This window comes from Bidens hawaiensis, unplaced genomic scaffold, assembly GCF_021521415.1.
Source record: "Bidens hawaiensis isolate Kalapana, Puna unplaced genomic scaffold, B.hawaiensis_p1.1 tig00019201_1, whole genome shotgun sequence".
NCBI lineage: Eukaryota > Viridiplantae > Streptophyta > Magnoliopsida > Asterales > Asteraceae > Bidens > Bidens hawaiensis.
The window spans coordinates 312,534-336,031 of NW_027492911.1; the positions used below are offsets into that span (position 1 = coordinate 312,534).

Sequence of the window (23,498 nt, forward strand, 5' to 3'; positions counted from 1 at the left end):
TACTCCAAGACTACAAAATAATTTGGACTTTACCTTCATTGTTTTTCCAAATCCCGTCTCCTACCTTACCTTCCTTCAAAATTTGGACTGCTCCCTCATTATTTTTATCTTTTCCTAATGCGTCTTGCCAGTCCAAATCTTAAATTGTTTTGAGGAAAAAATGGCTATTTTGGGAATCTTATCTCTAAAAAGGGCTATTTTGAGAATTTTCCCCCCTTATTATTATTATTATTATTATTATAACCTACTTTAATTCCACTGGAACTTATTAATTTCTTTTATTTCTCCTAAATTTATTTGGTATTCCTTTTTTAATTGTTTTTTTTAACTCACACATTAGCCTAACCAATTAACCGAACACGTTAATTTTTTTTCTTTTAGTACCCATTGCAGTGTGTTTGTTAGGTAGCACAGGTTTGAACGCTACATAACAGCAAGACAGAAAATAACATGTATCAAAGCTTTTCGTTAATATTGCGCCCATATTTATAGGTTTCCTATTTGATTTACTAAAATTAGTACATCGAAATCGAAAAGTTACATGCCTGTCGTAATAGGTGACTTCTATCTTGCAAGTTTGTACTCTAAATATCACTTTGAATCTTAATCACTTGGGCAACCTCACAACTTAACCAAAATCCCCAAATCATGTCACCACTCAAATATATGCAAGCGAGTTCCTGTCATGGCTAGCCTTAGGCCGCCCCCTAGTTGGAGTTGGCGGTCTCTGATTATTAAGCTCCTACAACAAACAGATAACACCCATAAAATAAGATTAAAAAAAAAGTAAGCGTGTATACAAGCATGCGCGCATACACAGAAAGAATTTATACATAAAATATTACCTGCATCCAGGTGTCATCTTGAACATATTCTGGTGATGTTTCTGGTGAGTGAAGTGGAGGAGGCAATGGGTGAATCAGTTTCGGAACAATCACAAGTCCTCTGCCAACCACTAACAATGCTCCAGCATTGTTTGCAGTACCTGAATTAAGTTGACATATTTACAAAGATGTATTTATATAATTGTCTAGAATAACTATATTAACTATCAAGACTTTTAAGATTACCACAATAGTTAGTAGCAGAGAAAAGAGTAATCAACTGCCCCTGTGCAAATCTTTCAAATCCATCCATTACACATTCATGTGCTCTTATTATTAACTGAAGTTTGTTTCTCTTACAGAAGTCTGTTACTCTGTCAGGCTGCAAAAGTAGTTAAAATGTAATGAATTACTGCCACACACTAAAAAGATAAAATCTTGAAAGTGAAATTCATACCCCAAAAGTGACAAGACCAGGTCCTCTAGCATTTGGTCTTAAACCTTCCACGCTGTCGTTTTCTGTGGGGTCCGACCTGTACAAAACGAAAAAGTCAAGAACAGTTTTTTTTTTTTTAAGTATGTAAAACAAATAAGAAACTTGCCATAATAAATCCATTAAAAGAAGAGATCCAGCATCCATTGTTATGGGTCTCTCTATTTTTTCTATTTGCTCAACTGAATGTATTGACCGCCCTATGCCACCATGCATACATATTATCTTTTTTTCAATAAGTGCTGCAAGTGGAAGATGGTTAAACAGTTGGTTAAACCTCGTCCATGCCCAGATCCCATCATTCTCCCCCTATACATTAACATCAACCATACGTAACAATCGGAGGCCGCTAAATGATACACTTTGACTTGTTTACCCTTAAATTGGTCAAAACTACCACCTATACGGTAAATAAAATCACCAATTACCATTCTCTCAATGCATTCAAGACGGAAACCAAAGAGTGCGTTTATGTCAGCAGCCTCGTGATTCCCTCGTATCAAGTGAACATTTTCAGGATACTGAATCTGAAAACAATACAAAGGAAAAAAAAACATATCGAATAAATAATTAAAACATGGTTTATAAGTTGTAATTTGTTACTTGTAAGTTACAATACCTTTAGAGCAAGAAGCAAAGTAATTGTCTCCAAGCTATGTTGACCTCGATCAACATAATCGCCAAGGAACAAATAATCAATATACCTGGACAAGATTATAAATTTATCATAATTTAAATCCACCAGATAGATTTCAAATAATATTCAGCAACTTAAACTTCAAACATACGATATATCGCCAGCAATAGAAGGAAATCCATATTCAATAAACAACCGCATCAGATCACCAAATTGCCCATGAAGATCACCAAAAACTTTAATAGGAGCTTTTAATTGAAGAACTGTAGGCTCATGCATAAAGATTTGTTCAGCAGCATAACAAAGCTCTCCTACTTCATATGAATCAAGGAAAAATTTCCTGTTAGCAGGAGGTTTCCAACTTCTAGGTCTAAGCAAAGTAGATATGACCTGCAAAACTAAATATTAGTATCCGAAATTTCTCTAAAAAATTACTTATCAAAACTAAAAAGAAAAAGAAATGTCATATAAATATATTGTTGGAAAAGCAGGCCCTTGATCAAACATAAAACACACCATATGAACGAACTCGTTCAACTCTTTTAGTATTGATAACCCGAAAATATAAAGCGCACTCAAACCCATTACCTGATGACTCTATAGCTAAATAATCCTGATTGGACTCGAATCCTAACAAATAAATAAATTTTATGAACCCATGCTTATCTAAACCCATTAGATAAACATAAGCATAAACACAAACAAGTAATAAAACCCAAATAGAACTCTTAACTAACTCAATGAATTTAACTAATTAACTAACCCCATAGTGACCAAAATACCAAAATATCCCTGAACAGTGAACTATCAGACTTATGACAAGATTAGTCCTAACATATATTACCTTTTTATGCACGCCTCCACGTGACTTTTGCTTTATGATCTTTTTGATTGGATGTGACATCTCATTTTGTGACGGAATTATTCGTCTACTCTCGTTTTCGAATTGATCCAAGGATAACTGCCTTATCAACCCACCAAGGTTTCCTACTGTCTCTTTGGCAACCACAACCTGCAAGTATATTGTTTGGTTTGAATTAAGGTTACTAAGTAAGCGAATTTTAATTAAAAAATGCATCAAGGTTGAGAAAGCATACAGCTCTCCTGTGAAGTCTAACATCACCCTCTGTATCACCACCCTCTGAATTGGCTTCTGCAGGTTGTGGGTCATCAGAAACTGGCATTTGTGCTGGAGTTGCAGCCTGTGCTTGTGCAGCTTTCCAAACAGCATTAGCAGCCTGTGCTTCTGCAGCAGATGCTTCGACCAGCATCTCCATAGATTCTTTGTTCATACTGGAATAAAAAAATTATTATATAACCATCAAGCCCTTTCAAACTGTTTGACCCATTTGACATAAAAAAGAAAACCCAAATCGACCCATTCATAAGTAAGCAAGGTTAACCTTAAGCCACCAGATGGACTAGCTGGTCTACTGTCAGGGGACATGGGACCAAATGAGCTCAAAGTGTTCGAGGTTGTTTCAGATGTTAACATAGGAGAATCAGAATCAGAATCAGGTGAATTCTCGGCGATAAGAAAATCATCTAACAACACATCTGCAACACATGAAACAAGTAACAACTAATATTACGTAACAATACAAGCATATGATATGTTTCTTGCAGGCCTGGAAAACTGGGTAGGTTGGCGGTTTGGGTCGCGGGTTATAAAGGGTTCGAGTCAGATGGTTTTGAGTCAATATGGATTTTGAGCAAGATGAGTTCAGGTCAATATGGGCGCTGGGCAAATTGAGTTTGGGTGTCATTCTAAAAAAGCTTCAATTCGGTTCGGGTCAAAAAGGGTCGTTTTAAAAGGCAGTAATTTCGTTCGGGTCAAAACAGGTTTTGGCCAAAATCAAGTCGGTCTGAAATAAATAGTTCTAGAAAAAAGACTGCTAGTGGAGGCGATGACGGTGGTGATGGCTAAGAAGTGGAGTCGGGGGTAGAGCTGATGGTGGAGGCAGCGACGGTTGCAGTTGCGGAAGTGGTGGAGGCGGCGGCAGCAGGATGTTGTAGCGTTGATGGGACGGTCAGGGGCGACAACAAGTGGGTGGTAGAGACAAACAGTGGTCATAGGTGGTGCTAACCCATTTGGACCCTTTTAAGTTAACAAGTTTTATAATAGATACCCGTTGACTAATTTAAGTAGATCCAAATTGACCTGTTGACTGATTTGAGATGACCCAAATTAGCCCATATACAAATTATTTTTGCCCAAATTAATCCATTTTTTGAAGGATGAGTCGTGAATGCCATCTACGGTTTCTTGCAAAAAGGGTAGTTTTGGAAACTAAACATACCTCCCCTAAGACCACCATAGACGTATATGCGGCCGCCAACAGCTGAAGCGGCATGCCTACAACGCTGCATGAGCTCCAGAGAAGGATCTTCATTTTGACTGGTTTTGTTATTGCTTGAAGAAGTCACCATACCATGCCTATCTAACCAAACACCAGCAGCAGTGTCCAAAACTGTAAAATGCAATAATGTTGTAAAATAATTGCACTTTAACATCAATATGTTTACCATTTACTTTATTAAAATAAATCAAAACTAACCTGCAACAGCTGCTTCACCATCTAATGTCCGTCCTCCCCTAAGAACGCCTCCTGTAACATGCAATTTAGCACCAACAAATACCTGATGACCAATAGCGTGTTTTTGTAAGCAGGTACTATGAAAAAATGAAGTAATTTTAATACACCACTACATAACTATTACTTACCGATGCGTGTTGGTACCTTGGTGATGGTGCAACTCCAGGTGCAAGTGTCCATTCCCATTGACCATTCTTATGCATGAGCAATCCATAAGCATCTGCTAGTGGCTGCAAATGTGACAATTTCAAATCCAATAGCTTCAACGAAACTATATAGTTTAAAAACAATATACTGCTAATATTTATAAGTAGAGTTATTATCAGCAAGACAATGGTGAGATTAACCTACTAAAAAAGGGCATACCGTGCCTAAACTGTCTCTTCCACCACAGAGTAAAAACATACCATCTGAGCGGGCACTAGCAGTTGCATACCTGCAAATTGAAAAACAATAATTTGAGCACTAAAATAAATCTGGTGCTTCACTTGTCACTTCAGAATTCAATTGACTTGATTTGCTCTTAAATTCTAAGTTTTTGTTTCATATATTAGTATTAACTATGTTTCAACCTTGAAAGTGTAGTTTCATATAGTCTGGTTTTGAACAAAATGATTAACTTGATTCCTTATTGTAATCCTTGATCAATAAGTCTGTGCAATTTTTAATGCACTTCTAGATAAAAGGATACAAATTTTGAATTCACTATCAACTTTAGACTCTGGAATGAACAGAAATGAATACACTTGTATCTGAATTTGTTTTACATGCTAGATACAAATACGGGTGTCTAACTACCATGGATATGGATACAGATATTAAATTTGTTGATCTGAATTGATATGGAATAAGTACATCATATTCATGCATAGGAAGGTAATTTACTCTAGATTAAACTACCAGCAAAAGAAATTTTGAAACTAAACACATAATCCATCATAAAACCTTGAAAGTGTAGCAAGACAAATAAAAGCCCATTAAATTTATAAAGCAAACCACCTGCAAAGCTTTGATTACCTGTAATGACAATTAAATTAAGTACTTACATTCTAGCAGAAGGTTTATCACCTTCTGGATTTAGTCTCTGCCAAGCATAAGGTTTTTGAGCAGTATCCAAAGCCCAAGCATCTGAAAGCACTTTCTTTCCTAGAACAAAACACGATTTTGCAACTAAACTACTAATCCAAATATAATCTTTTTTAAATTTGTAATAACAGAAATAAACTACTAATCCAAAAGGCATCTAGAGATATACTCACCATCATTGCCACTAACACAAACAAGGTATCGTTGGGCTACCAAATCCATCGCATGGCCATAACGAGGGCCGGGACCCTGCCCTCTAACAACAACCCTGCTCTCCACAAAAAATCAATCCACCATTAAAGAACACAACATATCAGGAGCAAACGCATACAAAGCTGACATTTCAACTGTGCATATTTACCTGTGCCATTTGTATTTGTCATTGGTCAAATCAAGCACATAAAGATCATCCGCTGAATGTCCCGCAGGACCTATCCCCCCCTAACCACAGCACCAACTTATCAAAACGGAAAACCCTAATTTCTGCATGCATTTCACTAGAAATAAACTTTTTAATCACCTGAAATACAACCATGGTTCCCACAGCAGCCGCTGCATGAGCAGCCCTAGGTAAAGGTGGCTCTCCAGCCGGTTGAATTCTGGAAACTCTCACAAATTAAAACTCAAATCCAAACAAAAGCATAAGAATTGAAAGTATAATTAAGTGTAATGAAAGTACGCCTGTAAACAAACCGAACGTTAATGAGCTGTTTGGCGGGAAGTCCATTTATGTTTGTTAATTTATTTAATAAACATAAATATTCCGAACGTATTCCGGAGACAGTGGAAGACGGAGCACCACCAATGGCAGTGGCGCCACCGAATAAAATGAGCCTAGGGCCGTGAGACTTGGTTTGCGCCACGGCAGTGAGCGTGTGGCCGCAGCGAGGACCGGGAGCATCGTTTTCGGTGTCGGAATAAGTCTCCAGTGGATGATAAGTTGGAGCCGGTGTGAGCCACGGCTTAGAAGCCATCAAAGTCATGAGTTATCGGTGAGGTTGAGATATGGAAAATGAATGTTGTTGAATGTGGAACTGTGGAAGGTGGTTGGCGGATGATTAGTGAATGTGGTAATAAATAATACATCAAGGAAGGAATGGGATAAGAAAACAGTGGCTGGAATGGAATGGAAAGAAGATTGGAGAGTGGGGTGGAAGAAGGTTGGAAAACACACAGGACTTCAATTCCAGTGACTGATTGGACTGACACTCGTGCTACAGGGTATTATTTTATTTATAAATATTTTAAAATTCACCCTGTTGTTTCAAATAAGGGAATATAATCGAAAGAAATTGGATTTTGAAATTTGCATATAAATTATAATTGGATTTGGAATCTTTGGAATTCAATTTCATTCCTTATTTGTTCGTTTGAGTTTTTTTTTTAACGAGGATAACGGTGGAAACATTTTAGTTTTTTGTTTTTTATTTATATTTTGCGTTGTTATTTTTTTTATTATTTATTTTTTAATTTTTTTTAGAGGTTTTCTATTAAGATCAAAAATCCCTCAAAAAAATATTCAAAAATAATAATAAAAAATTCATAAATCAAAATATTAATCGAAAACAAAAAAAAGTAAAAAAACTAAAATGTTTTTTTCATTGTTCTCGTTAAAAAAAAACTCGAAAAAAAATTCCAACGAGTTCACTTGAAACCATCCCCATTCTGGAAGGATTTAGATTCCCTCTATTTAAAGGAATTTGAATGAATTGAATTACAATTCTAATTCCTTGACAACCAAACACATCAAAATGAAATTAAGATTCCAATTCCAACAAAATGAGCACGCCATGTCATGGGATTTTAATTCCAATTCCTTTGAAATCCCACGAATTATGTGAAACGAGCGCGTCCTAATAGTTTGTTTGTGTATATGTATATCGATACTTTTTCTAACGCCTAAATTCCAAATTATTAATTTTCTACAAGGGAGTGTTTGAGATTCCTTATTTTCATCAACTTATAACTTATAAACTTCTTGAAAAGTTAATAAGGTGTATAAGGTGTTTGGCAAACCATAAGGCCTTATGGATTTTAACTTATGGAGAAGACAAAATAAAGGGGTTTTGAAAAGTTAGGGATTTGTAACTTATTAACCTAATCGGTTTGATTTACCTATTACACCTCTCTCACCCCCAAACGCATTACACTCCATTTAAAAAAAAGTGTTCTTTTTAGTCATTTTGGCTTTCTCCAGCACATAAGTTAATCCAAACATTTTTTTCAAAACTTCTTTTAAAATATTCATAAGTTAATAAGTCGTTTTAACAAAAAGTTCTTTTTCTTTTAAATAAGCAATCCCAAACACACCCTTACTCTCAAGTCTCTGTCAATATGTTTTAAGCGGTCGTTAATTAAGCATAGACCAAGTATTTTAAGCCTGGTTAGGCAATTAATGATTAATCGGTCCATAACGTGTATGCTAGTGACTGTATACTAGTTAGCATAGTTTGACTAAATTATGGCACCAGTGTGATTTTAACTTAAAGTTCTAACATCATGTTATCATCATGTTTGGTATATACGCTAGCTAGCTAGCTATGGCACCTTTTGTACGTTTTGTAATGTCTCAGGGCGTAAAAGAATTTGTTGATGCGTATTTTTTATAGACACTTATTGTTGATCGAAATTAATACGGGTCGTGTGACCTGTACCAACTAGGCAAAGTAATGGCTATTTTCCCATAGTGTATGGGCGTGAATTCGTTAACCAATGTTATAGTATCTCCCACCAAATCATGAATTAATTACCCCTAGGGAGTATTCATTAGATTCAAGTATTGATGCAGTACTTGATGAAGATGAAGTTGTGATTACATCCTAAATTGATAGTATAAAGCTTAATATGTGCACACGAGTTTGGATTTGTGACTAGGTATTGATCCACTAAATATAATCATGTGGAGATGCAGTCTATGCAACACATTTTGTAGCCACTTGTAAGCTGTAACTCCAATTACCAAAATTTACAACCTTTTTGCACAATAACTATGATAAAACTTTGTATTATATAAACTTTATACGTTCTTTAACGAAGCACGTTGAAGAAATCATACGGATTTCATACAAGCCGGCTAAACTATTTCACTAATCGTGTATGCTAAACACGAGTACGTGACACACAACCCTAGACTATGCATAGATACAATCTAATGAAACCTCTTGCATACAAAACATTTCAACTCGTGAATTTAAGCTCTTTCTATCTTACGATGATGTTACACTTCTTAAAAGAATCTAAATGGCCCACAAGAGATTTCATGTTCGCCTTCGCACCATGACCGATCAACATCATCGCCACCTCAGCATGCCCACCTTCTACCGCCCGATGAAGAGCCGTGTACCCACTACCATCCACCACATCAACCGAACCACCATGGTTCAACAAAAGCTTCACACCTTCAATATAACCCTTAAACGCGCATTTATGCAACGGGGTCCACCCATTCTGATCCCTCCCGTTCACCAACGCGCCTTCCGTTAAACATTTTCTCATCTCTTCAACGTCCCCTTTCCTCGCAGCCCGATGCAAAACATCCCCCAAACGTAACATATCGTATACACCCGTATGCCCATTTTCAACCGCAAGATCAAATGCAGTTTTCCCTTCATTATTAACCGCGTATTTCACATAGTTACATGTATTTAACAGCAAATCAACCGCTTCAACATGCCCATTAACCGCGGCACAATGAAGCGTGGTCCAACCATTGTAATCAGTCACATCAGCATCACATCCTAACATAATCAAAAACTCAGTCACTTCAACAAAACCATGAGTTGCCCCAACATGAAGAGGTGTTTGACCATCACCGTTGACCAAATTCACATCTAGATCCAAATAACCCATGCACAAGACCTCCATAATATCCACCCTATTTACACAAGCAGCATCATGCAAAAACCTATCATGTTCATAATCAACCACACAATCCGACTCAACCAAGATCCGAACCGTATCAATACTACCCGATCTAATCGCCAACGACATCACCGACTCACCATCCGGCCCACGAACCCCAGCATCCGCACCCGCGTCCAGCAAAGCCGAAACCACGTAACTATTCCCAAAACTCGCAGCCGAACCCAACAACGAAGTAAGTTCGGACACATCACACCACGAGATTGCCTTTGACAACGAAAATGCGGTCTCCAGCGTCTTGGAACCCGTAGAAGATATCAAAAACTCGATCACCCTAGGCCCGACAAGCGAGATCAGGATCGTTACATCTTTAAATATATGGGGACCGGGTTTGGAAAACAGTTTTCGGAGTTCTTCATGGCTGGCTTTGCCGGTAGGCAGCATGGTTGACCGGACAAGGACGGTATCAGGCGAGGGTGATATCGGGGGATGATCGGATGGTTTCGATAATATTAACGTGAAGGATGCGGTCCCGAGTGGCGGGATGATTGAATAAGATTGAGTGAATGCTAATATTGAAGGTTTTGTTGTGGTTAGAGAGATGGCTACGGACATGGTGTGCATGAGGTTGGTTAGGCGGAACGTTGTGGAGCATTTTTTGCCGGCGGTGAATACTAGATTGAGCTCTTTGACGCCTGAGGTTACCAGTCTGTCCATTTGTGAAGGTTTTGAATAAGAATGATGGAGGTGAATAGGTGAGGTTAATTGTTTGTTGTATATGGTTATTGTTTTATGTGGAATAGTTTATGTGTATTTGAATTTATTAAAGTTATGGATTGTGATGTAAATTATAAAGTATGAAGATGGCTGGAAGGTGGTGAGCAATTGGATCATGACTTCTTTGACCCGACCGAGATAAGTTATTTGAATGAAAATGTTGATATATTTTCAATAATAAGATGCTAGAGAGTGGTTTAAAATAGCTCTTTTTATTAAATAAACAGGTATAAATATGTAACATATGAACGAGGCTACAATAACTGTTGAGCTGAAATGAAAATGAAAGATTTATGCAGCTATAGATTCAGTATGTTGCTTAGGAATTGCTACTATCTAATATTTATGAATTTACCCAAGATTACTTGTATGGATAATGGATTAAAGATGATAATGTGACAATTATAGAAGGGGTTTGGGCTCCGGGGAGGTACTAGAAAAGAAGTTAGCCCACGGAAAATTTTGGAAGTTAAGACAGATTAATTTGTTATTATATGAACATTGTATAATAACATATCATTATTAAAAATATAATAATGATTATAGTATTATATTGCCCAAACCAGTTAACATTTTTTATTTATTAAAGCTCAATGATTCCAAGTCCGTCACCATCAAACATTTTTATTAGGTAAATTGTTTAACTACTTTTATTTGATATTTCAAAGTTCAAACTCCTAATATAAATATTATATTAATAAGATATTAAATTATTCTTATATTATTATACTATATATTAAAGGAAAACTAAGTGTTACAGTGATTTTGATGAGGTCTAATCAGTGGTTGTCATGTGAGCACTAAGTTTTTTTTTTTTTTTTTTTTAAATCTGTTTTAGTATTTAATATTTGAAAGCAACAAAGATAACAACCATGGAAGTTGTTGTGGTGGTAGTGTACTATTGTGGTGAATCGCAGGTCGTGAGTTCGATCTTGCTGATAGGCTTTTTTTATTTTTATTTTTTTTTGTGGTTCAATTTTTTGTTTTTGTTTTTTTTAAATAGAAATAGATTTTTGTATTTATAGATTTCTTACTAAATCAAGTAATGAAAAAGGTGGTGTGGTGGTAAAGTTATTATAAATTACTATGTTTTATATGTGTTTGAATCGTGTGACTGGCACGATTGTTGCAAGGTGGGAGATAGATGATATGCGTTGGTCTTAAGCGTACACCAAATTGCCTAGCTAAACGTAGCACCATAAATGGAAAGAACTTTTGTAACAATTAATAAATCGCACCCACTGTTTAGCTAAACAGAAAAACAACTACAACGAAGGTACACCGGCACAACCGTCCGCCTAGCTAAACAGAGAATCAACTATAACGAAGGTACACTGACACAACGCACCAGGATAACACCTAGTTAATATTATTAGAGAGTAAACTATACGTTGTGATGTTCACCTTCTGTCATTTCTTTGAGAAAATATGCATAAGGTCCCCAGTTTATCGGTTGTCTTAGATGTGGTATTGGCACTAATTAACTAATTTTTCATTTCTTTTATGAAAACAAAATTATGTTCTTACAATTAAAAAACAAAACATTGAAGAAACCCACCAACCTCCATCCCTTCTTGTTGGTCCACATGCACCACAAACCTTGTCCACCTATTATTGTGAAAGATTTGGATGCCAAGTGTCATCTCTTCATAGCCGGTCCATGACAATAGTTAAAATAATTTTAGCCGAAAATAAGAAAAAGATTGGGCCTTAATCAAAATGATCCCACGTCTCTTTTAGCTTTTGTAATAATCGTTATTCAGATAGTGCAAGTTAACTTATTGTAATAGTTTAAAAATATTACTCAATTGTTCAAGTTATCCTTGTTTGGAATGTCGATGGATCACGATTAGACTAGAATTTTGAAATGGAAGAATCGTTTCATGTAACAAAAACTAAAAATTGTTTGGTTTGTCCTCGGAAGTCGGAACCACTAAGAGTGTGAAACATTTTTTTTTCTCACATTATTACTTTTCAAAAAATTAATAAGTTATAAATTGGTGAAAATAAGCAATCCCAACCCCCCCCCCCCCCCCCCCCCTAAGTTAAGTGATCAAGGACACTTGTTTAATCAAAAAGTTCAAGAACAAATTCATAATCATAATAAGGCTCAACTGTTAACTCATAATAAAGGCTTGTTATTCCTTAGCTAATAATCTCTATATAACTAGAAAAGACATCTGCGATATCTAACAAGATTACAAAGAGAAAGAATGTACAAATAAAGATCATATGCTCATCGAATCTTTATGCGTTTACTTAACAAATTGTATGTCTTCATCACCGGTAACTTACAATAGTAGTAAGGTACCCTTCAACTTCAAATTACCATCAATAGTAACTTGATCTTTAATGATTAAGTCTTTATCATTAGTAAAAGCTCCAACATTAAGTTGTTCTTGAGTTGCAACAACTTATGAAAGCGGTGCGTTTTCCATCAACATATATAAAACTATCAACATAAACCACTTAAAGCCAGGGGCATAGCTTTAGAGGGACCGGGAGTGGCCCCAGTCACTATCGTTTTTTCCGTTAATAGGGTAAATTTCGTGATTTTTCCCGACAATTTTTTTAGGTATTAAACGCGGTCACTGCCAAATTATTTTCCAAAGAGCTACCGGTCACCACCAATTTTTTTTTAAATATAATACCTTATCGTTTGATTTTTTTATAAAACCTCACGGTTTTTATAAACAAATGTTATAAAAATTATAAAAAACTTAGTTTTTAATAGCACTCAAACTTGGAGGGGCTTGTTGTAAATTGTTAGATAACATAACTTTAAAGAAAAAACAAAAAAACAAACGAGAATTTTAACAAAAGGAACGGCCTCACCTGCTCCTCCCTTCTGCCTTCTGTTATGTCTGAGTTCACCAATCGCCACCGCCCACCGACCAACCGCCGTCTGCGCTCATCCACCGCCGCTCATCCCCTCTCATCCACCACCGCAAGGTAATACTTTATCTGCTCTTCCTTTGTGTTATTGTGTTGTTAAATCAATGATTATAAAATTAGGGTTTGTAATGTGAATTGGGGATTTAGGGAAATTAGTCAATTAAGCTTGTAATAGGTATCGTATATCCTCTATACGATTGTATGTAGGGTGTGTGGATAACCAAAGGGTGTAGATAAGGTTATGGTTATCCCATTAAATATCATATCCCATTAATTAATTCGTTCATAACTTTTTACTGCCTACGAAATCATGCATTTTTATATTAATAAAATACAATGATACTTTAACAAGTATATAATCATATGATGTGAAAGGTGAAAAACCGACCAAATTAACTAGAAAACAAATTACATGGATTGGATCTAAAATCATTGAATAATTACCATCTCACAAAATATAAACAGATCTCTCTGTTCTAACTAGTGTTTTAATGTGTACCTATAAAATAAAATAAAAAACAAAAATAAAAACAAAAAGTAAATTAAGTCAAAAAATTATTTGTGAGCGGTTCTCTATTCAACTAGTTGGTTTGGTTTGATTCTATGCATGCTCGTGTAGTCATTTGAACTCAGACATTGTGAACTTACTTTTTTATTTTTCTTTAACGATTACATGTTATACTCTACATGAATCGAGCCCTTAATCTCATATTTTATATTCTAACCATATTGCCAACCTATCAAAATGGGAATGACCCTTGTGAACTTACTTACCCATGACCCATGTGAACTTAACCAAAAATCAAATGTTATGTTAATAATAGTCTTGAGAAAAAACAATAAGATTATAGGAAATCAAACAAAATTGAATGGAGAATAAGTTTCCATTAATTTGACAATTACTTTGATTTTATTGTCGTCTACCGGACACAAATTCAAAGTCCATAAAAGGCATAAAGTAAGAAAAGAAGAATATGGTTTATAGAAAAATGATTTTCTAATTATTTAGTATACCCGATGAAACGTGTCTTGTAATTAACAAAAAGTCAATAGAAAATAATGCATCTCCTAAAATAGTATATGGGTTGATGACTATAAATCACAAGAACCTTAAATAAAAATAATAGTCAATTACAACTAGGGCTGTTCACGAGTCAAGCCAGGGTGGTTTCGAGATCAGGCTCGAAATTAAACGAGGCAACTTAGCTAGGATCTAGCTCGATTTTGAAGTTAAACGAGCTTAAGATCGAGCTACCGAGCCGAGCCATGACTCGAGCCAAGCCTAGGTTGATTTTGGCTCGGTTACAAAAATGATCCAAATCAGCTCAGGATGTTTAAAATCAACTTTTTTTAGCTAGTTTTATTCGAGCTTTTATCAAGCGAACCATGAGCCCGAGCTTCGAGCCTCGAGCGTTTTGAGCAGCCCTAATTACAACTATGTTCATGGGATAAGTTGGATTTATGGTTTTAATTTCAACGTTCTTGAATCACAAATAACATTTTCTATACTATGGGAGCATAGTAAACCGAAACGAACTAAATAAAAATCTATAATGGTCGGTGAGTGTAAATAAGAGGCAAGTGACGTTGGATGCAACACAAAAAGATATACTTTCAACCCTTTTAAGATCCATTTAAAACTTTATTACATACTATCCACTTAATTATGACGTGTGTTTGAATTTACCATTTGCCAGAGAAAACCGTCAACTTGACAACTTATTTGAAGCATTTGGATAGACGTGTTGCATGGGTCGTGTCCGAGTTATATACGTGATCTTCGAACGTATCTGGTTAAGGATAGATATATTTGACCATTGCTTATTTGAGTTGTTTCATCAATTACAAATTTACAATGCACCAACTAGTAAATTCAACACGATTTTCACATTTAGTTAGCTAAGTTCAACTTCTACTCAAGTTTGGTAGAGTCAAGACTTTATCTATTTTGAGTAATTGAGTTGAAATTCAAAATACATAAAGAGCCTTGCTCAAGCTTTGTAAAGACAAGATTTGAACTTTTCTAGTTTTCAAGTCTAAAGTTATAACCCCAAAGTGCCCAGACATACATATATACATGGTTGTAAAACTCCCGACTAGGCGCCGAGTAATCGCTACAAGGTATGGTGCCGAGGCGACTTTCTTGAAGTCCACCTAGTTACTTGGAATCGATCAAAAGTGGTCAACCTTCGTCACAATTGGATCTAGTCGGTCAACTCAAGCCAGCTATTTACTTTAAAAAGTTAAACATAATTCATATTTCTATATATTAAAGAATGACTATCATTTTTTTAGTTAATTATCTTCAAATTTTAGATAGTATTTAGAGATGTATCTCTTTTATTTATATTGATATTCACGTATTTTGTTATAAATATTAGTATACTTTGATACTTGGCATATATATATAAGTTCCCAAATATTAGTTTTATTATAATTTACTACGTCCGAGTACTCTCCGAGTACTCTCTGCCTAGACCGAGTACTCGCAATTCCCCAGTCGACCGCCCTGGGAGCGCCCAGCGACTTTTGCAACTATGCATATATACAAATATATATGAAACGAATCTAATCATTCAATATGATTTTTACACACAAATAAATTAAGTTATATCGTCAAAACATGAATAATAAATTTTAAGTATTTAATAGTTGGATTTGATCCTTTATTTTTTTTAAATGGCCAACGAATTAAAGACTAGCTACCCATAGTAATCCAACGGCAAAATACAACTTCATACGTTTGCAAATAGTTTTTAAACGGCCAAATAGTTGTTTCACATAAATTTTTTTAAACATTATTATAATAGATAGTGTTTAAACTTATAATGTGATAAATGAAAAATCATCTCAAACCCTTAACTATTCAAACTTAATTCTTGAAGTTGATAATTTGACCAAGCCATATGCCATGTTTACCTAATTAAGGACTAGAAGCTGTTTGTAACCCATCATTTAAGCCATTAAAATGGGTGATACATTTGGAGGTTTCATTTAGCATGTTTAAAACTTTAATAGAATCAAATGTACCATGACTGGTTTAAAGGGCTTATATTTAGTAAACCAAACATACTTTGACATTGACCAATACAAATGCATCATTTTAATGAAATCATTTAAAGTCTAAAACAGTCATAATTCATACTAGGTTATTTACCCGTGTACTACACAGGTGAAAATATAAAAATCGTCAATTAAACACATATAATTTCAAATAAAAATATATTTTTTATACGCTTGTTGAGACGGAAACATGATTTATAAATGCAAGTCATTCAAATAGCAACATAAAATTGAAAGATATAAACTTATAAAAGATTACATTGTAGAATGCTTATAAAAAAAATTTAAATGGCATTCAATATACATTGTGGCTAATCACAAATCAAGTTTCAAGAAAAGCTTGAAACTAATATTTAGTGTTATAATGCAAAGTTTATTATAAAAATAAGAAGGGAAAAATAGTAAGTTATAATGTGGTTGGGATAATTTTGAAAGGAAAAAAGATCAAAAGAAATATATACGATGTATATAATCCAACCTCCTTGTCTAGTTTCTCCGTTTTTGAAATAACAAACCGAGGTTTTTAATTTCTAACTCTATCCTCGTCTTCTCCGATGTTGCTTGATTGCTGGCATATTAGAAAACAACCATATAACAATAATTAAAAAATTAATATCTTATGTAATAAAGCGTTGAATTTTACATAAAGTTTATCTATAACATTCCATCTAGAATAAAGAACATTAACTAATTAAAGTTGAAAGACATGTTTATTTTTTTAAAAACATAAAGTTGAACTTTTAGCAGATAGTCATGATAGAAATATAAATGTAAATAAAGCCAAAATAAAAGAAAAGAAGTTTGTGTCGGTGCATATTGTGTATGAGAGGAAAGGAGATGTGTAGCTTTCTTAGTGGTTTATTCAATGTCTTGAACTTGGTAAAAGAAAAAAAAATCGCAAATAATTTCTACGAGTTAAGTTTGTGAAATTAGACACACATAAAAAGAAATATATAACCTATTTATTGGGTTTAACCCATTTGAAAATTTTCTGTTGATTGATGGACAATTAAAAATAAATGTTCAACAGATAGAAATTCATGTTGTCATTTCTTTTCATGTATACAAAATTACAAAGTAATATATGGTTTAAATAGACATAAATGCAAACCAAACAATTTAAATTAAACACTAAAACCAAAACAAAGTAAAATCAAACCGAAATGAAACAAAGTTGGAAATACTAAAACCAAAACAAAACTTATATCAAATTGAATCTAAAAGTTGATAAAACAAAAACCGACCCAAAACAAAAAAACTGAAGTAAAGCTATAAAAAACTAAAATTGATAAAAATCCGAACCGAAAAAAAACCAAAACTGTAAAAATGAAACAATAACAAAATAAATGAAACCGATCCAAAACTAAACTAAAAAAAATCGAACCCAAACAAAACTGGAAAAAAAAAACCTAACTAAAGTAACTAAAGGAAAAATCAAAACCAATAAACTGAAAGGAAACTTAAAAAATTAAATAAACTAAAACGAAACCAACAATTAATATATTTCTAACTGAGAGCGATTAAAAGTAACAATTGTGACTATATTAAGTATAAAAAATATTGAAATCGATGAATCGTTTTAACATACCTTGTATAATCCTTGATTGAATTATGAAGAAAGCTTGATTTGGCCAAAATATTTAGGTTTTGCATACATGTTTGATAGAGAGAATTGAGATAAATGTATGAGAGAGAAATTGATGAAGAGATTTGAATGAAAATTAGGTTTCCAAAAGATATCGGTGATTTTTAATTTATTTTTGAATTATTATATTAGTAAGAAATTTTAAGAATGCTTTACATTTAAGGAAATAATCAAATGAACTAATAGAAAAGGGGTAAAACATATTGTTTTAATAGGATATATAGATATTGATTGATATTGGTGTTATATTTTCTCAAAATGCAAAGTATTTTTTTGTAAACCAGTTGCATAACTCTATGAATGAGATTGGTATCGTACCGGCACCGGTACTGAAAATCATAAATTATTGATACCGGTATCGAAATTTTCGGTTCGGTACCGGCACGGTACTACCGGTATTTAAGGTAAAATTAAGGAAATACCGGTATCGTATCGTATCGGTACCGTAGTGATATCGAAACTCAAAACTTTGGCACCGATTTCGATACTGGTATCGGTTCGGTACCGATACCGAATTTGCTCATTCCTGTATGACTCCCCTTAACTCTTGCAATACTGCCAACTTAAACCCTTGTAAAACATGACAATGTTATATCAAATCAAAAATCAAGAGAATGACATAGACATCCACTTACAACCTTGAACTTGTCCCCATTTCCCAAATCATTTTTCTCTCTCCTTTCTTCTTGATTCGCCATGCTCCACCAAGCCCGTTGCATCCATTATTTTTCCTAACTTATTCGAATTTTGTTTCCACTAATTTTCCATATGGAATCACTTGAAAGTAGAGGTGGTCAAAAAAACCGGTCATCGAACTGGTTTGCCGGTTTAAACCGGAAACCGGTTTTTAAGAAAACCGGTTTTTTGTAAACCTGTTTGACCGGTTTACAAACCGGCGGTTTGTATATCGGTTACACAATTTGGAGTCAAAACCGGTTTTATAACCGGTTATAAAAAAAACCGGTTTTTTTTAATAACCGGTTATAAAAAAACCGGTTTTTTTTAATAACCGGTTATTAAAAAAACCGGTTAACCGGTTTTTTTATAAACCGGTTTTTGACCGTTATAAAAAAACCGGTTAACCGGTTAAAAACCGGTTTTTTCCCCGTTGAGTAACGGCCATATAGCCGTTTTTTTATTTTTTGACCGTTTTTTTTTTCCCCATTTTACCCCCACAAACATCTATATATAGCTTAGGTTGGGTATTGGTTAGATCACACTCGATTATACAACTCCAAACGCTCTAAACGTTTATTTCATACGCGATTATTTTGTTATCTCACGCTCAATTATACCATATTACCACTCCATACGCTCTTATTTCGTAGTCGATTATCATGGCCTCCCAAAGTGCTGCTTCATCCGTCAACATGGGTGCCTCGAACACGGGAGAAACGGTCGTTCGGTTCATCCCCACGAAACGAAACCGTGATGTTTGGCAACATTTCGACCTATGCGAAATGTCTAACGGTAGCCAAAAAGCTCGATGCAAACATTGTTTGAAGTTTTATGGCAAAGATGCAAACTCCACTTTAAAAGCGCATGTACAAAGGCCCTTTTGCAAGGCCTTGAAGGACGAATCGGGAAGTAGTTCGCAGCCGGAGATGACGAATCAAGGAACGGTGTTTACGTACGACCTTGAAGCGGTACGTCAACAGTTTTCAAACTTTGTGATTCAACAAACACTTCCTTTCAACCACTTCGACAACCCTCAATTCACGGAGATGATGCAAAAGTATGTTCAACCACGCTACCAACACGTAAGTCGTTCGACCCTTAGAAGAGATTGTCTTAAATCATGGAAAAACGCTAAATCCGAACTAATTTCATACTTTTCAAACTTACAAACCGGTGTAAACTTAACAACGGATGTGTGGTCGGTACCTAATGGTTCGCCCGACTCATACATTTGTGTGACGGCTCATTGGGTTGACCCCGAGTCGTGGCAAATGATGAAACGAACCGTTGCGTTTCAATTGTTTGATTACCCGCACACAGGTAGAAATATTTTTAAACTCTTGGATAAAGTCATTCGACAATACAAGATTGAACATAAAATCTTTTCAATTTCGTTTGATAACGCGTCCAACAATACGGCCGCGGTTGGCCATTTAAAATTAAAGTATAAACCTATTTGTGATGGAGCGTTTTTTCATAGCCGATGCATTGCACATATTATCAACTTGGCCGTGCAAGATGGGTTAAACGTGATCGAAACGCAAAGAAACAATTTTAAAAGAATGTTACGAGATGTTTTTAGCAACAATACAACATTTTCAAGATACAAAAAATTTTGTGTAGAAGCTAATTGTCAATGGTTGGGGCCAAATTGGGATTGTCCAACAAGATGGAACTCGACTTGTGATATGTTTGAGAAAGCCATCCAACAAAAAGAATCATTAATTGCGTTTCATCAAATTTTGTCAAATAGGGGTAAATGTGCACCGTACGATCCTAGAAACTGGTTATTGATTGAGATCGTTACGGAGGTCCTTCAAATTTTTAAATCTTGCACAACTAGTTTATCCGGGGTTTACTATCCAACAAGCCCCATTGCTTTACCAAAAATTGCTGTCATGTGCACAAAGTTGAGTGAACTTCATTGTAGGGGTGCACCTTATTTTGATATGGGTGTAAAAATGAAAGAAAAATTTAGAAAATATTTTCAACAACTACCCGCTGTTTTGACATGTGCTGCTGCGTTAAACCCTTGCATCAATGTTGGTGGTGTTGAAGCTTTAATAGAAAAAATTTGTGATGAGCTAGAGTTAAACGACGATCAAAACCCCTATTATAACCAAACTTTAAAGAATGCTTTCAACACCACCTTGTCAAACATGTATGATGTTTACCTTACAAAATACGGGTCGTCTTCCCAAATTCATGACTCGTTAAGAGCTGTTGCCCAATCCCAATCCCAAACCGACCTTGAAATGGGGATGTACTACATGATTTGGGAAGACGCCGGTAAACGTCAAAAGGTAAACACCCCAAGCAGTGAACTTGGAAGGTATGGTGGTACCAACTTTGTGAAACACATGACTCCGGATGAATTTAGAAGTCTTGATTTGCTGGCTTGGTGGAGAGGTAAGGAGGATGAGTTTCCGATCCTCGCCGCCATGGCCAAAGATTTACTAACGGTCCAAGCTTCCACGGTAGCTTCGGAGTCTGCTTTTTCTGTTTCTGGCAGGGTTATATCGATTAGGAGGACTCGACTCACTCCACCAGCTGTAGAGATGTCGATTTGCTACAAGGATTACTTGGACTCTTTAGATAGGGCACAACATCAACGCTCACTCGAGGGGGAAATGGACTATGAGGCGGCCTTGTATGAAGACGAGGTCAATCAAGGACACACTCAACCAATGACCGATGAAGAAGCCGCGTACGACGATTACCTAAGGAATAGCTCGGGATCGGGTAGCGAAGAAAATTAGTTAAAGAAACAGCAAGTTGTTAATGTAATCGTGTCTAAGCATTATTTAATGTTTGTATTTTTGAGTTACGAATATGCGATAACGATTTAATGTTTGTATTTTTTATGTAAAAGCTATAAATGAAAGTTATGTGTTTTTAATCTTCCAAGCAAAGAACCCTAACAACGAAAGCAAAGAATGGCTTCGGTCTTCCAAACTAAACCCTAAACCCTAAACCCCAAACCCTAAACCCAAAAAAAAAAAAAAAAAAAAAAAAACCGGTTAACCGGTTAGACCGGTTATTAGAAAACCGGTTAATAAAAAAACCGGTTTATTAACCGGTTTCTAAACCGGTCCTAACCGGTTAGACCGGTTAGGGTTTTCATATAGAAAAACCGGTTAATAACCGGTCCGGTTATTAACCGAACCGGTTTTTTTCCGGGCCAAAAAACGGTCCGGTTAATAACCGAACCGGTTTTTTTAAAAAAACCGATTTGTGCACCTCTACTTGAAAGCCACATGTCCCGCGCATGCTATGGTTAACAGGATAATTTAGGGCTTACGTATCAAATATGTGAACAACTATAATTTTTTAATAGTATAGATAGATTAGATCATTCATAAAGATGTAAAAATCAACAATCTAACTTATAACTTTATACATACTTGTAGTAGATCATCAAACAAAAGTAAAGCTTCCTACAACATTATTTTATGTTACAAACAACCACCATCATTGTTCTTCAAAGTTAGCATCGTTTAAGGCCATACAAACATCTAAATACTTTGTTATGTATATGTGTATGTCATCTTCTTCAATCTCAAACTCAATCTTCCAAAAACTTCTTCATTTCCGCCATCAATGTGCAAAAATGCTCGTTATTTGGAAAGAAATAAAACCCGATCGATGCCTTCTCCAAAAACAAAAGCTTCACATCATGACCGGCTTTCTCCAACCCTTTCACATACTCCAATTGCCAATCTTTCACAAGATCAAGCCCGGCCACAACAACCAAACTTTTCGGAAACTTAACACCCGTCAAGTCAGCACCACGTGGACCAAAAACATTACATGCCGGATGATCCCTGTTTTCGCCTTCAGGCAAAAACGCCCGCCAATACCAATCCCTGTCTTTTAGCCTCACAAAATATTTCTCATCCAATATTTTCTCACTCTCTCTCCTATCTTCACCCCCAAACAACGGGTGTAACAATACATTACCCATCACATCCACATGGCACATCGCAGCCTGATGTGCCACGTGGTGTTCTATATTCCCACCAGAGCTGTCTCCAGCTAAATAAACATAAACTTTACCATCCGTACCGCTTCTAAGCCACGGTCTGGACCGAGCCAATTCAGGGCTCGCCAGCCGTCTTCATAAGCGCACGGATACCGATGCTCCGGCGACCGGCGGTAGTCAACCGACACCACCACACCTCCAACAACCCCCGCGAGTCGCCGGCAAAACGTATCGTAAATCGAACCATTAGCAGACGAATGCGTAAAACTCCCGCCATGAAAAAAAATAACAACCGGAACTATTTCCGTCGTGCTTAACTGGTTCTCAAAGTCCAAAATTCCGGCGGGTGATTCATTTTCCAGCGAGGCGAATTTGTAAACCCGGTTGAACAGAACGGTGTCACGGTCAACGACGTCAAAGGAGTAAACACCGTCGACCGGAATTACGTTGGCGGTAACTTTCCGGTCGAGAAACTCGGCGAGTTCCCGGCGTAAGGTGCCGTCCGGTCGCCGGAGCATGTTGTATGATAACTTCAGATGGGATATTAGCATCCATGTGTGAATTGGAACAACTTTCTACATAAAAGATGAAACAAAATTAACATGAAGTTAATAATAATAATAATAATAATAATAATACCTTGGCTTCATTGGGTTTGATTTCATTGTTATTATTACAATCCATGAATTATTACAGAAATGAGTTGATGGATTTTGTGAGTATTTGACGCAAAAGAGTGAAAGAATAAGAGAGAGAGACGGTGATGAGGAAGACAGCAAAGGAGGGTGTGGATATCAGGATATGAACTTTTTAAATGTGGTTTTTTTTTTTTATAAATTTTATTTCATCAATTGTGATTTTAATTGGTTTTTGGACATTTGCTTTAATAAAAACAAATGTAATTATAGCAACTCCACCTAAGTCTCTTTTCTTTTGTCTTGTATTGCTTAATTCATCGCA

At 35.6% G+C, this 23,498-nt stretch overlaps 1 protein-coding gene and 2 pseudogenes across 2 annotated transcripts; all 3 read right to left on the reverse strand.

Annotated features, from left to right (window-relative positions):
* Window positions 1-658: 658 nt before the first annotated feature.
* LOC143557837 (serine/threonine-protein phosphatase BSL1-like) lies at window positions 659-6,618 on the reverse strand. Its single transcript, XM_077046810.1, has 20 exons — window positions 6,331-6,618; window positions 6,158-6,245; window positions 5,999-6,078; window positions 5,811-5,905; window positions 5,598-5,697; window positions 4,918-4,987; window positions 4,680-4,781; window positions 4,513-4,594; window positions 4,255-4,425; window positions 3,358-3,511; window positions 3,052-3,247; window positions 2,799-2,966; window positions 2,106-2,344; window positions 1,937-2,021; window positions 1,746-1,844; window positions 1,427-1,626; window positions 1,282-1,357; window positions 1,071-1,206; window positions 846-985; window positions 659-742 (listed from the first exon to the last, which is right to left on the reverse strand). The coding sequence occupies exons 1-20, from the start codon at window positions 6,609-6,611 to the stop codon at window positions 659-661; spliced, it is 2,646 nt and encodes an 881-aa protein (XP_076902925.1). The 5' UTR covers window positions 6,612-6,618.
* Window positions 6,619-8,678: 2,060 nt separating this feature from the next.
* LOC143557838 (protein VAPYRIN-LIKE pseudogene) lies at window positions 8,679-10,215 on the reverse strand (annotated as a pseudogene).
* Window positions 10,216-21,972: 11,757 nt separating this feature from the next.
* On the reverse strand, window positions 21,973-23,292 carry LOC143557839 (gibberellin receptor GID1B-like; annotated as a pseudogene). Its single transcript, XR_013139638.1, has 2 exons — window positions 23,178-23,292; window positions 21,973-23,113 (listed from the first exon to the last, which is right to left on the reverse strand). The product of XR_013139638.1 is annotated as a gibberellin receptor GID1B-like (transcript).
* Between the last annotated feature and the right edge of the window lie 206 nt (window positions 23,293-23,498).

Coding starts and splice junctions, on each gene's coding strand:
- LOC143557837 (XM_077046810.1), bottom strand. CDS start 6,611: ATGGCTTCTAAGCCGTGGCTCACACCGGCTCCAACTTATCATCCACTG. Junction 4,782..4,917: donor GAAGAGACAGTTTAGGCACG/GTATGCCCTTTT, acceptor TCACATTTGCAG/CCACTAGCAGATGCTTATGG. Junction 1,207..1,281: donor CTGGTCTTGTCACTTTTGGG/GTATGAATTTCA, acceptor CTACTTTTGCAG/CCTGACAGAGTAACAGACTT.